At 42.4% G+C, this 15,558-nt stretch overlaps 1 protein-coding gene across 2 annotated transcripts in view; it reads right to left on the bottom strand.

The window, feature by feature from the left end:
* SPATA20 (spermatogenesis associated 20) overlaps nucleotides 1–15,558 on the bottom strand; it is a 2,234,575-nt gene that overhangs the window by 2,061,162 nt on the left and 157,855 nt on the right. For both annotated transcript variants that reach the window (XM_044087351.1, XM_044087352.1), the window contains exon 2: nucleotides 3,594–3,731. In XM_044087351.1, coding sequence (XP_043943286.1) covers nucleotides 3,594–3,731 — 138 coding nt within the window. The remainder of the gene's footprint in view (nucleotides 1–3,593; nucleotides 3,732–15,558) is intronic.

Genomic DNA, 15,558 nt, shown 5'->3' with positions numbered 1-15,558 from the left:
CATGCATTTTTGGTCAGCACTGGAAGCAGCTGCTGCAGAGTTAGCATCTTGAATTTTGGTATCTCTAGAAACGTGTTCAAGACTGATAGATCCAGAATGGGTCTCCATGAATTTTGTTTCCTGGGGACTAGAAAGAGCCTTGAATAAAAGCCTTGTCCCATCTCTGAAAGAGGAACTAGTTCTATGGCTTTCATAGCCAAAAGAGCTTCCACCTGGTTTAAGGCCTCTGTCCATTGATGTTTTGGAAGATCTGGCCATCTGCTTGGCCTTGGTAGGGTGTAAAAATGGAATTTGTAACCTCTTGAAACCACATCCAGAACCCACTTGTCTTGGGTTATACGAGTCCAATTTAGGTGAAAAAGAGAAAGTTTTCCTCAGAGAGGGGCTTCCAGGCAAGAAGTTCCTGCAGCCCAACAGAGGGAGTCATTGAGTCTGTTTCCTATGAGCTTGTGACCTGTCCTCTCCTCCCCTAGGGGTGGAAGCAGTCCACTGTCTTGGTCTATAAGAGGCTTGTGTTTGAGGCCTTCCTCGTGAGCGTCTGTATCTACCCCTCTGAGGCCTGTCTGAAGTGGGAAAGGACCAATTTTTCGTAGGCCAATTCCTACTAAATCTGGGTGGCTGTACTTGTAAGAAATCTTTAACTGTTTGCATGGATTTAGCCTTATCCTCCATCTTTTTAATCACCTCTTCAGCTTTAGATCCAAACAAGACATTATGCTGAACAGGAGCATCCAATAATTTAGCTTTTACTTGATCCGACAAATTTTGTTCCTTTAACCATGCATGCCTTCTAATTATTGTACCAGAGGCAGTAGCCCTACAAGAAGCCTCCAAGGCATCAAAACCACAGTGTAAACCATGCTTCCCAACTTGTTCAGTAGCATGCATTAAATCATGTAATTCCTTATCCTCTGCACAGGCGGAAATGGAAGTTAGTTTTTGTTTTAAAACAGACAGGAGAAATTGCTGGTATTTCAGCACATGAAACTGACAGTTTAAAGCCCTAATAGATAAGGTAGCAGAAGTGTACACTTTTTTGCCCCATCTTTCTAAAGATCTGGAATCCTTCTCAGTGGGAATGGGGTTCTTAGCAGAAGCGGCCTTAACTCCCTTAGGACCCTGAGAAATGGTTTCAGGGTCAGCAGTAGGGTTCTTGTATAAAAACTGGTGGGAATCAGGAACCCTGTAATATCCGTCAGGCTTAACAGGAGCTGGAGGAAAAGAGTCAGGTGTTAAATTAGCCTCCGAAAAAGCATCATCCACAATATCCAAAACAGGAGGAATAGCCAGGGGTTTATGTTGGGGAAGAAGAAGAAAATCCCTTAGTCTTTTCTTAGATTCTGAATACTCCTGTCCTTCCCAGTGAAAATGTTCCCTCATTTCATGCAAAGTTTCCCCAAAAGAGAAATCCTCAGGGGGAGAAGCTGAGGGAATGGATTCCTCAGCATCAGAATCCTCATAAGGAGGGAAAGAATAATCCTGGTCAGAAAAAGAAACCGAAGAAACAGAAGCCTGATCAGAGGAGTCATAATAAACATCCTGCCTTGGCCTTTTATCAGGAGGGGGATGTGAACCCCTAATCATAGTGAGCAAGTCCTCCGCCGCCTTAAGTAACTGTTTCTGTGACTTGGGAGCTGGATCAGAAGAGGCCTGTGTTGCAGTCTTTGATTTGGAAGGAGTCTTTGCCTTTGTCTTTGGCTTTGCCTTTATTAAAAGCTGAGTAGGCCTGAAAACCCCTTCAGAAGCCGGTACCTGCACAGCGGCTCCGGACCCATCCGAAGGAGCATTGTCCGAAGGTCCTGCAACAGAAGTATTCAAAGGCCTAGTTGGCTCCTCGTGGGAGTCCGTTTCGGCCATCGGTTCCGAAATGGCCGACGACAGAGGCTGCAAAAGCGCCTCAATGACGATGGACGAACCTGAAGCTGGCTCTGCTTGTATGATATCGTCAGATTTGGACCTCTGAGGCCTGTCTTTGTCCTTGCGTCGTTTGTGAACTCCAGTAGCCGGAACCGTATCCGATGACATTTTGTAATTAAAACGCCTACCGAAGTAATGAAATGCAAAATCGTACCTTCGTTTAATTGTATGTTGATTGAATCTAGCACAAAACCAACAACTAGCTACGTCGTGGTCAGGGCCTAAGCAAGGAATACAGTAAGAATGAAAATCCTTATGAGGTATTTGCTTCCCACATGAAATACAATTATTAACTTTTTCTGACATCGGACTGGAGCAAGAAAAAAACTTTCCCAACAGGGTACATAACTTTGAGTAGGAGAAGAAAGTCTTCGGACTGAAGATTGTTCAGAAAAGTTTGTCAGGAGTCAGCCGACTGGCACTGCGAACTGCTATCACCGCACGGCAAGAAAGACTGGAGAACATGGTGTCGGCTGTCAGCTTTGTACTCCTGGCACTCTGACGTCAGGGAGCATGGCTGAGCAGCCGACGCCGGACCCAGACTTTGGGATTCTGGCCGACAGAGGACTGCCTGCCGGTAGAAGGGAACCCTACAGTCATGACTGCAACAGTGAAACACGATGAACATGTAATTCTTCCCCATCAAGGAGGGCCCTTGATGTAAGATATAGTAAAAATATGCCCGCTTTATCAGTTGATCTAAAAGACAACGCTGCTCGACAGGTAATTGGCTGGTCCGAATCACAAGGAGTAACTGCCAGGGTAGAAGTCGTCAAATGACTGTGCAAGCACAAATCTACGATAAGACAATCTTGTAGCACTAATTTCCAAAGCAGGGACCAACTCTCAGAGTTAATGATGAAATGACAGTGTTTGGAGATGACATGCCTTGAAGATGAAGTGGCTGTAGCTCAGAAGTCTGTAATAAGAATATCCTTTTGTCAAGAAGTGGCTACTACTCTAGTGAAGTAAACTTGGACCACAGCAGCTACTAAAAGGAAAATGGTAAAAACAGTGGACTTGGCAATACACCTGAGAAAATTGTGTGTGGCAAAACCACCAATTCCTCCTTTCGTAGAGCAAGAAAATGAAGAAACTGTCTGTGTATACATAAGAACATCTGGGCAGCATGTAAATGTAAAAGATTAAAAAAAAAAGGAAGAGAAAAAAAAAAAAAAGACTAGTGGAATTTCCCTGGTGTGCTGGCCAAATGTCCTGCAGTATAAATACCACATTACAGCTTCCCCGAAATTAGGCCATTCCTTGTTGGGCTGTCCCTGTCAACAACAAAACAGAATAAGTGTACGCCCTTTGATGAACCCCTCTACTCTCAGGATTTGAAGAGCAAATTCAGAGTGTGAAAGGAATTCTCTCTGCAATGTGACAGGTACAGAAAATGTACCCCAAGGGCTCAAAGATGTTCCATGATGTTAAACTTCTCAGACATATAAACATGTGCTTTAAATGTAGCACTATCCTGTGTGTGAATACCAAGTCTGCAAATGTTAGTGATGTTGGCCATTGCAGAACCTTCCTCACACTAAATCATAACAAATGGGCTTAATTTAATGATCTTTCAACTTTCCCAGACAATAACTGTCAGGCCCTTATATCTTCATGTTACAACTTTTACCTTGTAGATATAAAACATTCTTGCCCAGAGTACCATTTCTTACCAGTCCACTGGATTGTAGGCATGCTGCAACAAATATGGGGATTTCTCGTTGACTAGCCTGTTGGGACTTCTTCCAGATTTTGAGAAGGGGTCTTGACCTCCTGTAGCCATAGCAGCATACTGCCTCAGGAAACCGCTCCTGGAACAAAAAGGTTCAACAAATAAATAATCACATTTTAATTATAACACATGCTAAATTGAACTATGCTCTCTTAGCTTCTCTCCCATTCTCATTTTGGGGACATAATGCAATACCCCTTTCGGTGGGTGTCATTTAGGTGGCCAAGAAGTAGACTGGTCAAACAGAAAGAAAACCAACAGATGAGACTGAAACCAAACTTTTTTCTGTGGAAAATCATGGAACAGTGGGGGAACAGCTATGAATTTGTCCTATCCCCAATGTAGAGCAATCTCAGAGCTGGTACATATAATTATCGGGGGGATGGGGAGGTGGTGAGTGGGCTTTGCCTTCATGCAAAAACGTGTTGGCTGCTTTGAGTTTCCAACATTTTTTTTCAAAGTTTACAAGTTCAAGGTCTTGAGTACTAGACCAACTCCTTTTGACGTGTTAACCTCAACCCACAGGAGAGTGACAGACCAGCTATCTGCAATCAAAGTTTGCTGACACACGAACCAAAAAAAAATGAAGATCAGAGAGAAGAATATGAAAGTAAAAGAACCTGAATGGAATACTTAAATGGTCACTTAGATATAGTTACATTGTCTATGAAAGAAACCGCTGTCTTTTCTGAAGATGCAGCATGGAAACCTAGCCAGCTCATTTCCCATTTGTTGTTGTGTCTTTCGGCTTATCCCGGTTAGGGGTCGCCACAGCGGAACTCCGGTCCGTTAATGTTTGGTAGTGGATTTTTACGTGCCGAGTTACCAGCCCTGACACACAACCTTCAACGAAGGCACTTCCATTCACGCATGCCTCCACACAGAAGACGCTCTAGCTGAGAATCAAACGCGACAACGTCTTACTGTGAGGCGACAAAGCTACCGCAGCACCACTCCCGTGGGCTGGCTTATAAATTATTGTGCCCTGTGAAGCACTAAACCATTTATGAAATTTACTTTCAATCTCTAGCAAGTGGAGACTTGGCACCAGAGCCCCAATGAAAGTGGTTGCCTACATCAAGACCTTTGAGAATACTGGCAGGACTTCAAAGTCTACACATTTGGTTTACAAATCTTTGCAAAGACAAAAGTAAGCACAGTATCCCCTATTAACCACAAAGAGATAACTTAGGAGAAAAAAGATGAAAGAAAAGAGGATGCTACTCCACACCCACTGGTATAAACAAAGACTGAAAAAAAGATGAAACTTTGGAGAACTGATCATAGTACTTTACTTTTTTTTTAATGCCAGATGTCACAGAAGGTCTCAGTGTATGTGCTTTCCCAGAGTATTGCTTATGCACTGTAGTGTGATTATAAATTCTCATTCCACAGGGCACAAGTAATTCTAGTGACAAAGGAACTGCTATCACGTTCTTGCTCACAAGAGACTACAATCTCATGTTCTACACGCGTGGAAAAAAAGTCAAAATCATTTAGAAAAGAAGTTACAAACTAATTTGTTCACTTTGATGGAACAACAGCTGTTCATAAGGTGTTTGCTTTTCACTTTCTCTCCTTGAAATGCTCAAAATGGTGTTGACTTCTGGCTGGTGATCTTTGGTACTACAATGGGATTTTCATAAAGTTGCATGGATGGAGGTGCTATCCAAGTCTCAAATCCACAAGAACTAAAGAAACAGGACTTTAGATCAGAAAGGAGGATTGCTATAAAAGGGCCAGATAAAAAAAAAAAAAAAGTTGCTCTCAGTGAATGCCTGCACCAGTTCCAAAAGCCCTGATCTCAGTGTAAGTAACTTACTTCGGTGTAAGGCCCATCTATAAACAGACTTGCACAGGGGGCCATATTCCAAAACACCTACTCTCAAGTCTTTTGGAATTGGGCCCAATATTTGTCTCTTAACATCTCTGTGTTCTTAAAGAAAACAGTGACGCTGAAACAGCTAATTGTTGTTAACAGGGTTTCAGAGACACCAGCACAAATACTGAAATACTGACCAGAGGACGAGTCTGGGAAGAAGAGGCATTCGAAAGGCTAACATTATTGCAAGTGTCAAAAGGGCAACCACACCTCTCAACTTCTTTGTTCCACAATTCTTGAGCAAGTCCTAATTGGGACATTTTTTTAAATATTACTCTATTTCACCTTAAGAAATTAGAAGAAAAAGTTCTGCATCAACATGTATTTTCTGAATAGGAAGCATGAAACTCCAATGGCTAGCATTACTGACCTACTGATCCTCAATAAATTAAGCAGAAAATCAAACAATTGACAATGAAAAGGGCAAAAATGCGAGGCAGAGAGGGACTTTCTGCAAAATCAGGGACATATGAAGGTAACTGCAGGAATAATGTTCAGGAGAAATAAATGAGAGAAGACAACTAAAGGAAGACTCAAAGGGTTAGGCCTGTATGTAACTTGCCACAGGTCTAGTGGGATTAATCATGTGAAAAATAAATTGATAAATCTTATACATATTACAGTTTTAGTTCTGATATTCTCAAAATGCTTTAATTTAACTGTTACATTTGTTCTCGTTTCCACCAATTTATCTGATGGGGAAGAACATCTACCCAGACGCCTCAAATTACAAACACACACAGGCCTCTGCTCAGGCAATTATAATCACATAAGTGAAAGAATTTTATATTATACCATGACCCCCCCCAAAACGTGCACGCTGATTGGCCAGCGTGCCCGTTGTAAATCGAGTTATACTAATGGAAAAAGGTCCGGTCGCCCGGACTTTTTTCCATTAGTATAACTCGGTTTTTTAAAACACTGTCCGCTATGTTAAATGGGTTTAACATGGCGAGACAGCTTTAAAATAAGCAGCGGAGATCTCCGTTGCTTATTTTAAAGTCTCATGTTAAACCCATTTAACATAGCGAGACATTTTAAAGCAACAGAAAGCAAGATCTCCGTTGCTTTTTTATAGTCGCTATGTTAAATGAGTTTAACATAGCGAGACAGTTTAAAATAAGCAACGGAGATGTCCGTTGCTTATTTTAACTGTCTCGCTATGTTAAACTCATTTAACATAGCGAAAAAAAGCAACGGAGATCTTGCTTTCTCCGCTTTTGCCCACAACTCTGAGGTACTGCGCAGGCCAGTACATCAGAACTGCCGCGGATGCCAGACATCTGCGGAAGGGCAGTAAACAGGCATTATACTATGCCATTATTTAAGAAAAGTAACAGTTTCTTTTCTTAAATAATGTCATTATAATAGAAATAACACACCTGGGTGTGGGTAATGCTAATTACCCACGGTTGGCTTTGTTTGGTCCTCGGGCCCCCTCGGGACCAAACCACGCCAACCGTGGGTAAATTTAGCATTACCCACACCCAGGCGTGGGTTATTGCTATAATATCTCATTTGAAACTTGAACCCAAGACCTCCAAGATACCATGCTAGTACACTGCTACTGGAACAACAAACAAAAGCCTTTAGACAAAGAAATGTTCAGTTTTCCCATAATAACTTTATGCTTTAATTTAGGAACCCCACAGCATGGCGATTCAAACACAGATGGACACAAGATGGTTAAAGATTCATATGTTAGCTCTTTCTGTGAAATGAAACACCCTTTAAAAAGTGTTTTTACACCAGCTGTAGTTGAACTGGGTTCTCTCAATTATTCTCTTAACTGGAAGACTGGATGCAAATGAAGACTCCTCATCAACAAAAAAGAAAGTTAATCGGCATGAAATACATCACCTTCATAACAGCTGTACATTCAAATGCACTACAATTTAAAATGGACAATTGTCTTGAAAGACAAAGGGGAAATGTGAGGAATGCAGTTGCCTTTATCTCCCCACCCACACTTTTCTTTTTGTCTTTCTTCTAATTTTCTCACCCTTTTCTCCTTGCATTGATTTATCCATTCTCCAAAATGCAAGCAACAGAGAAAGCTAAGGATACAAAGAATGGGGGACTCTTGCTTGGATAATTAACTACTAATTTAAAAAAAAATACAATGGAACAAGTTTGACTGAGAAAAACAAACCTGGGAATGAGCTGTCTACCTAGGTGAGCAAGCTCTAAGCAAACACTTCAAATAAAGACAGCTTTTTTCTTCCAGAGTATACTAAAATTAATGCACATTTAATCATTTTTATGCCTATGTTTTGACTCACAGACATTGCCAGAAGTAGAAAATTATTTCCAAGTCACACATCTCAACTGTACAGATTTTCACACAATGTCCATATTTTTGCCTCATGTTTTTGGTCTGTTCCTCATAAAATCTTTGTTTTTAGGATAAATCTTTGAGGATTGAAATCAGAAAATAATGCAGACATTCGAGTTTCAGACTTTATACCCTTCAGAAAATTCATGCAGGTGTAATACCCATTACTCTAGCAACTTTCTAAGTTTATAAAAGCAATACTTAAAAGTTGTCTGTATTTTGAGCCTTTGTCCACATTTCTTGCTCCAAGTAATTGAAAGCTATGATTCAAGTCTGTACTACACCAGTTTGGTAAAGACTTGCAGATTAAGTGAACACTTGCCTGGCCAACATAAAATGTTAATCTTTTATATATTTTACATGGCAGGGAGTCCTGCACAACAGGCCTAAGGAAAAAACATACAGTCATGAAAATATATAGTAGAAGTAACACAACAGAGATAATACACTCATAAAAGGGAAAAATGAATAAAAAGATGAAAGATTACAAATGTTGTCCAGTACGTATTAAGTTTCTTCTGCTATTCATAGACAGAATTCATATACAGATTTGTGGGAAGTAAACATAAAACAGAATTTTATGTTTTGTAAGAACCACCACTAATCGAGAAAACTAAACAGACTTGAGGCACACAGGAAAGTAATTATCAGGGTTATGTGGCATGTACAAAGTAGAAAGAAACTGGGACAAAATCATTTGTTTTAAGAATTAATTTCTGAATGGAATGAACAGTAAGGTTTCTACAACATGCATGTGTGTAATTTATCTGGGATTCTGTACATTTTGGGTTCATTAAATCGAACCACCATTCCCATCCCTAACAAACAGATTAAAGCTCTTCCTCTCTCCACTGTACATACTCCACATATTCTAGAATATATCACAAATAAATGCTAAAAGCTAGGCAATTATATCAGGCAGCCATAACTGGACTGACACATCCTAACATGGATATACGCCAAGTCCTAGTGGTGAAACAGGATAACAATGAGAATATGGATATAAGAAAAGCACAGTTTTGTACCTACCATAAATGTAGATGTTAGAGTGTAAACGCTGCTGCAGTCATTACACTTGGGTTATCCGGCCGTCAGGCGGTCCCACAGTCGGCCAGTGTTCCGGCCGTCAGGCGGTCCCGCAGTTGGCCAGAGTTCCAAAGTCTTGGTCCGGCATCGGTTGCTGTCGCCTCATCCCTGACATCAGTACGACAGGGGTATGTATACAAGATGCAGCTGATGCCATTTTTTCTTGCCCCAGATGTCAGGTGCCCCCAAATAGGTAGGCAAAACAAATTGTTTTTCTTTTGTATTTTTTACTAGCAAACAACCATTTTTAGTTACCAGCAAATACTCCCCATTGGTAATAAAGGGTATATGCACTAGGTCAATACCAGAAAGTAAGAGGGGAAGGAGGGAGGGTAACCTGGACTGCAGCAGTGTATACACTCTAACATCTACATTTATGGTAGGTACAAAACTGTACTATGTTCATCGTGTTACACTGCTGCAGTCATTACACTTCGGTGGAATCCCAAAGCTGAGGTAGGGAGGCTGGATCTATAAGGCATTAGGGGTGGCTATAAGACCCTGCAGTACAGCAGTGGCGAAGCTAGCTCTGGATTTGGAGTATAAAGGCAAATGGCAATGTTTGGTGAAGGTATGCACAGAACTCCATGTTGCTGCTTCCAAAATATCCTTGGTAGGTACTCCTCTGAGGTAGGCAGTTGAAGTGGCTGCTGCCCTAGTGGAGTGTGATCTAATGCTGCTAGGTACAGGTTTCCCATGGTGGGTATAGCAGAAACGTATACAGTGTCCTATCCATTTTGAAATAGTCTGCTTTGAAATGGCTTTTCCCTGTGCTCCTGCAGCGTATGCTACCAATAATTGTTCAGATTTTCTGAAAGCTTTGGTTTTGTCCAAGTAGAAGCTTAACTGTCTGTGAATGTCCAAATAATGCAGTAGTCTCTCCCCTTTGTTCTGTGGTTTTGGATAAAAATTTGGCAAGTGAATAGTTTGGTTTAGAGCCACACTTGATACCACCTTTGACATAAACGTAGAGTTGGTTCTTAAAGGCACCCTGTCCTGGTGGAAGATGAGGAAAGGTTCCACTACCATTAGTGCCTGTAATTCTGAAACCCTTCGTGCTGATGTTATTGCCAGTAGCAGAGCAGTTTTTCCAAGAGATGTATTTTAATTCTGCTGTGTTAGCTGGCTCAAAAGGAGGCAACGTTAATTTTTCCAAAACAAAATTCAGGTCCCAAGTAGGTGTTGGTGCTCTATGGGGCGGTCTTATGTTTTTCGCCCCTCTGAGGTATTGTTTGAGCAAAGGATTAGAAAAAATTGGTGGATCCGTGTTGTAATGAGCTGAGATAGCTGAGGCGTGGATCTTGATGGATGAAAAAGAGAGGCCCTCGCCCAGCATCTCAGTTATGTTTGGGACTAGAGGGTCAAGGCTGTGCGCTTGGTTCCAGGCACAGAATCTCTTCCATTTGTCCGAGTATGCTTTCCTGGTGCTAGGCCTTCTGGCCTTCAGAATGACATCCATAACAGCTTTGGAGAGAGGCATTGCTTGCTTGACTAAGGAATTTTCCATGCAGCTAGATTTAAGGTCTTTAGCTGGCTGTGAAGTATCTGATTGTTGTGCTGAGTCAGCAACTGTGGAATTTGTGGTAAAATCCAGGGTGGTTCTTGTGTTAAGTTCTTTAAGATTGTTACCAGTGCTGGCGTGGCCAGTCTGGTGCAATCAGGATCATTTTTGGCTCTTCCTGCCTGGCTTTTATGAGTACCTTTGGAAGGAGAGGTAAAGGGGAAAAGCGTATACTTGTTTTTTCCAGCTGAATGAGAGGGCATCCACTTTCCATGCTTGTGGATGGTAGCTCCTTGTGCAGAATTTCTGTAATTGGCAGTTCTTTGCGGTAGCAAACAGATCTATGTCCGGGCTCCAACATTTTTGTGTTATTCTGAATATTTGTGGGTTCAGTTCCCATTCGTGTGGGTCCATAATGTTTCTGCTTAGGTCTGCCAGTGTGTTTTTCTCTCCTGGCAGGAATTGTGCTTGCAGATGAACTTGGTAGATTAGAGCTGTGTTCCACAAAGTCATGGCTTGTCTGCAGAGGGGGTAGGAGTGTGTGCCCCTTTGCTTATGTACCACATAACTGTGGTGTTGTCTGTCTTTAATAGTAATTGTCCTGGATGCAGTAGGTCCTTGAAAGCTATAATAGCATTTTGTACAGCTAGCATCTCTTTTTGATTGATGTGGAGATGTCTTTGCTCTGTGGGCCACTCGCCCTGGATACATTTTCCTGCCATGTGTGCTCTCCAGGCGTAATCTGATGCACCTGTTGTCAGTGTCTGCCTGGCTGTAGGTTGAGTGAAAGGCTGTCCCTTGTTGAAGTGACAAGCTTGTGCCCACCATCAAAACTCCTGTTGTAAGCAAGGAATTAGTGGTACAACTGTTTCCAAACTTTGACAGTGTTGAGACCAGACACTCTTTAGGTACCATTGTAGTTTCCTCATATGCTGTCTGGCATATGGAACGAGTAGTATGCAAGATGCCATGTAGCCCAAGACCTGCAGAATTTTTCTTGCAGGAGTTGGGTCTTTGTTGCCATTAATTGAAAATATTGAGTCAGTTGTCCTTGCTTGTCTGGCATGAGATAAGCCATCTGGGCCATTGTGTTCAAGCTGGCACCCAGGAATATTATTTATTGAGAGGGCACTAGTTTTGATTTTTTTTCCGTTTACTGTGTACCCCAGGCAACTTAATTGTTTTACGTACGCCAGATGCTTTAGTAGAATGTCCTTGCTCTCTGCTTGAATCAGGCAGTCGTCCAGGTATGGATAAACTTGAATTCGTTTTTGCCTGCAAAATGCAATTACTGGTGCCAGGCACTTTGTGAAGACCCTGGGTGCAGTAGATAAGCCAAAGGGCAGTGCAGAGAATTGATAATGCATTGAACCAGCAAGAAATATGAGGTATCTTCTGCAATGTTGTCTGATAGGGACATGCAGGTATGCCTCTTTGAGGTCTAAAGTCACAAGCCAAGCTTTCTTGCCCAGCATGGGAAGAAGCTGCTATAGTGTCAACATCTTGAATTTCGGAACATCCAGGTAAGTGTTTAGTGTAGAAAGGTCCAGAATGGGTCTCCAGGCTTTGTCCTTTCTGGGAACCAGAAAGAGTCTCGAGTAAAATCCTTGTCCTTGTTCCTGTGGTGGTACCTTTTGAATAGCTCTCATGTCCATGAGTGCTGTAATTTGATTTTGAGCCTCTGCCCACTGATTTGGTGGTAGATTTGGCATTCCTTTTAGCCTTGGAAAGGTGTGGAAATGTAACCTGCAACCTTGAGATACAATGTTGAGAACCCATTTGTCTTTGGTGATGCAATGCCAGTTGTGATAGAAAAGTGCCAGTTTTCCTCCTAAGGGGGCTGCCAAGAGAGAGCTGTTTGGCAGCTGTAGTGGAAAGTCATTGAGGCTGTTTTTTATAAGGTTGAGGCCTGTCTTCCCCTTCTTTTTGGCCTGGTGTGCCCCATTGTCGAGGCCTGTAACGGCCTTGCGTCTGACCTCTACCTCTTGGACGTCTATATCTGCCCCTTTTAGGTCTATCTGTGACTGGAAAGGACCAATTCTTTGTTGGCCAATTTCTGCTAAAACAAGGAGGCTGAACCTGTAAGAAATCTTTCACCGTTTGCATACATTTTGCCTTATCCTCCATTTTCTTTAATACCTCCTCTGCCTTAACTCCAAACAGCACATCCCGCTGCAAAGGTGCATCCAATAATTTGACCTTAACATGATCTGGCAACGTATGTTCTTTTAACCAAGCATGCCTTCTAATGACAGAGCCTGTAACTGCTACTATACAGGAGGCCTCTAAGGAATCAAACCCACATTGCAAAGTATGTTTTCCTACTTGTTCAGCTGCATGCAATAAATCCTGCATTTCTTTTAAGTTAGGAGGGTCTGAATCTGGAAGCATCTTTTGTTTCACCTGAGACATCAAAAATTGCTGATATTTTAGCATGTGAAACCGACAATTCAAGGCTCTCATTGCTAAAGTTGCAGACGTATACCTTCTTTCCCCATCTGTCTAATGCTCTGGAATCTCTGTCAGAGGGAACTGGGTTTTTTGCTGATGAGGCCTTAATCCCTTTGGGTCCCTGAGAAAAAGTTTCAGGGTCAGCAAAGTACAGTTTTGTACCTACCATAAATGTAGATGTTCGAGTGCTAATACAGCTGCAGTCATAACAGATGGGTTCTCCTGCCGTCAGGCGGGTCCTCGGTCGGCCGAATACCAAAGTCTAGGTCCGGCGTCGGTTGTCGTCGCTTCTTCCCTGACATCAGTGCGACAGGAGTATAAAGGAACCAGCCGACGCCATTTTCTTCAGTTTTTCTTGCCCCAGATGTCAGGTGCCCCCAGAAGGAAGGCAATACATAAATTTGTGTAATAATGCAGTGCAATATAATCAAAATACAGTAGTTGCAAGCAAATACATCATAAATGAATACCCCAATCAGGTTGTATGAGGATGTGTTAGCCTATAGGCCTGTCCCAAGAGGGGAAGGAGGGGGGGAAACCTGGACTGCAGCTGTATTAGCACTCTAACATCTACATTTATGGTAGGTACAAAACTGTACTATGTTCATCGTGCATACAGCTGCAGTCATAACAGATGGGTAGAATCCCAAAGCTAAGAAAGGGGTGGTAGGCACTAGGTGGAACTAGGAGGAGCCAAAATGCCCTGCAAGACTGCAGTGGCAAAGCCTGCTCTAGATTTGGAGTATAATGGTAGGTTGTAGTGCTTGGAGAAGGTATGCACAGAACTCCAAGTGGCTGCTTCCAAAATATCCTTGGTAGGAACTCCTCTGAGGAAGGCTGCAGAGGTGGCTGTGGCCCTGGTGGAATGAGTTCTAATGCCTGTAGGTACAGTTTTGTCATGAAAAGAATAGCAAAAGCGTATGCAGTGGGCTATCCATTTTGAGATTGTCTGTTTGGAAATTGGCTTTCCTTGAGCTCCTACCGCATAGGCCACAAAGAGCTTTTCTGAAAGGCTTTGTTCTGTCCAAATAATAACGTAGTTGTCTGTGGATGTCCAAGGAATGTAGTAATCTCTCCCCTTTGTTTTGAAAATTAGGATAAAAAGTAGGTAAATGTATGGTCTGATTTAAAGCTACCCTGGATACCACTTTAGGCATAAAGGACGGGTTGGTTCATAAGGAAACTCTGTCCTGATGGAAGATGATAAAAGGCTGGACAGCCATGAGAGCCTGTAGTTCTGAAACTCTACGAGCTGAGGTGATAGCCAGAAGGAAAGCTGTTTTCCAGGACAAATATTGCAAATCTGATGAGACAGCTGGCTCAAAGGGAGGCAAGGTCAGTTTCTCCTGAATGAAATTAAGATCCCAAGCAGATATTGGTGGTTTCCTTGGAGGTCTTAAATTCTTAGCCCCTCTGAGGAACTGTCTTAAGAGAGGGTGAGAGAATAAAGGTGGATCAGTGTTGTATTCTGCAGAAATGGCTGAGGCATGGATTTTGATGGAGGAGAAAGAAAGTCCACTGCTTAGCAGTTCAGCCAAATATTGTAGTATTTGAGGTAAATTCAGTTTTCCAGGATCCTGGCCCTTTTTCTCATTCCAGACACAAAAACGTTTCCATTTTGCGGAGTAAACTTTTCTAGTTGATGGCCTTCTGGCCTCCAAAATGACATCCTGCACCTCCTTGGAGAGTAGGGCCTGTTGTGATGCTATGGAATCTTCCATGCAGCTAGATTGAGTGTTTTTAGCTGGCTGTGAAGAGTTTTGAAGCTGTGCTGAGTCAGAAGAAGAGGCATTAGAGGCAGGGTCCATGGTGGCGAATGCGTCAGGCTCAGGAGTGGGTACCAGTGTTGACTTGGCCAGTCCGGAGCAATGAGAATCATCTTTGGTCCGTCTGCTCTGGTTTTCAATAGAACTTTGGGCAGCAGAGGAAGAGGTGGGAAGGCATAAACTGTCATTGATGTCCAACTGAAAGAGAGAGCATCCACTCTCCAGGCCTTTGGATGGAAGATCCTTGAGCAGAATTTTGTTAACTGATGATTTTTGTGGGAGGCAAAGAGATCTATGTCTGGCCTTCCCCATTCTTGGATTATTTCTGTAAAAACTTTTGGATGCAATTGCCATTCGTGTGGATCTGTCATATTCCTGCTTAGGTTGTCTGCCAGCGTGTTTTCCTTGCCTGGCAAGTACTGTGCTTGTAGTTCCATTTGTAAGTCCATGGCCATGTTCCAAAGTGACATGGCCAGTCTGCATAGGGGGTAAGAATGTGTTCCTCCCTTTTTGTTTTTGTACCACATAACTGTGGTGTTGTCCGTTCTTATCAATAGTTGACCTGGTTGTAGAAGGTCCTTGAAAGCTATAATAGCATTTATTACTGCTAGCATTTCTTTTTGATTGATGTGAAGGTGCTTTTCTTTTTGGGACCATTTGCCCTGAATGCACGATCTGTCATGTGCGCCCCCCAGGCGTAGTCCGAGGCGTCTGTTGTGATGACTTGATTTGCTTGAGGCTTGCTGAATGGAAGACCTGTGTTTGTTTGACATGCTTGAGCCCACCACAGAAATTCCTTTTGCAGACATGGAATTAGTGGTATTATTGTTTCCAAACTGTGGCTGTGTTGAGACCATATGTTTTTCAGGTACCATTGTAGTTTCC

The sequence above is a fragment of the Protopterus annectens genome, chromosome 11.part0 (assembly GCF_019279795.1).
Source record: "Protopterus annectens isolate FY-2018-M chromosome 11.part0, PAN1.0, whole genome shotgun sequence".
Lineage (NCBI taxonomy): Eukaryota > Metazoa > Chordata > Ceratodontiformes > Protopteridae > Protopterus > Protopterus annectens.
The sequence above is the reverse complement of the archived record's forward strand: the minus strand, read 5'-3'. Positions and strand labels throughout refer to the sequence as shown.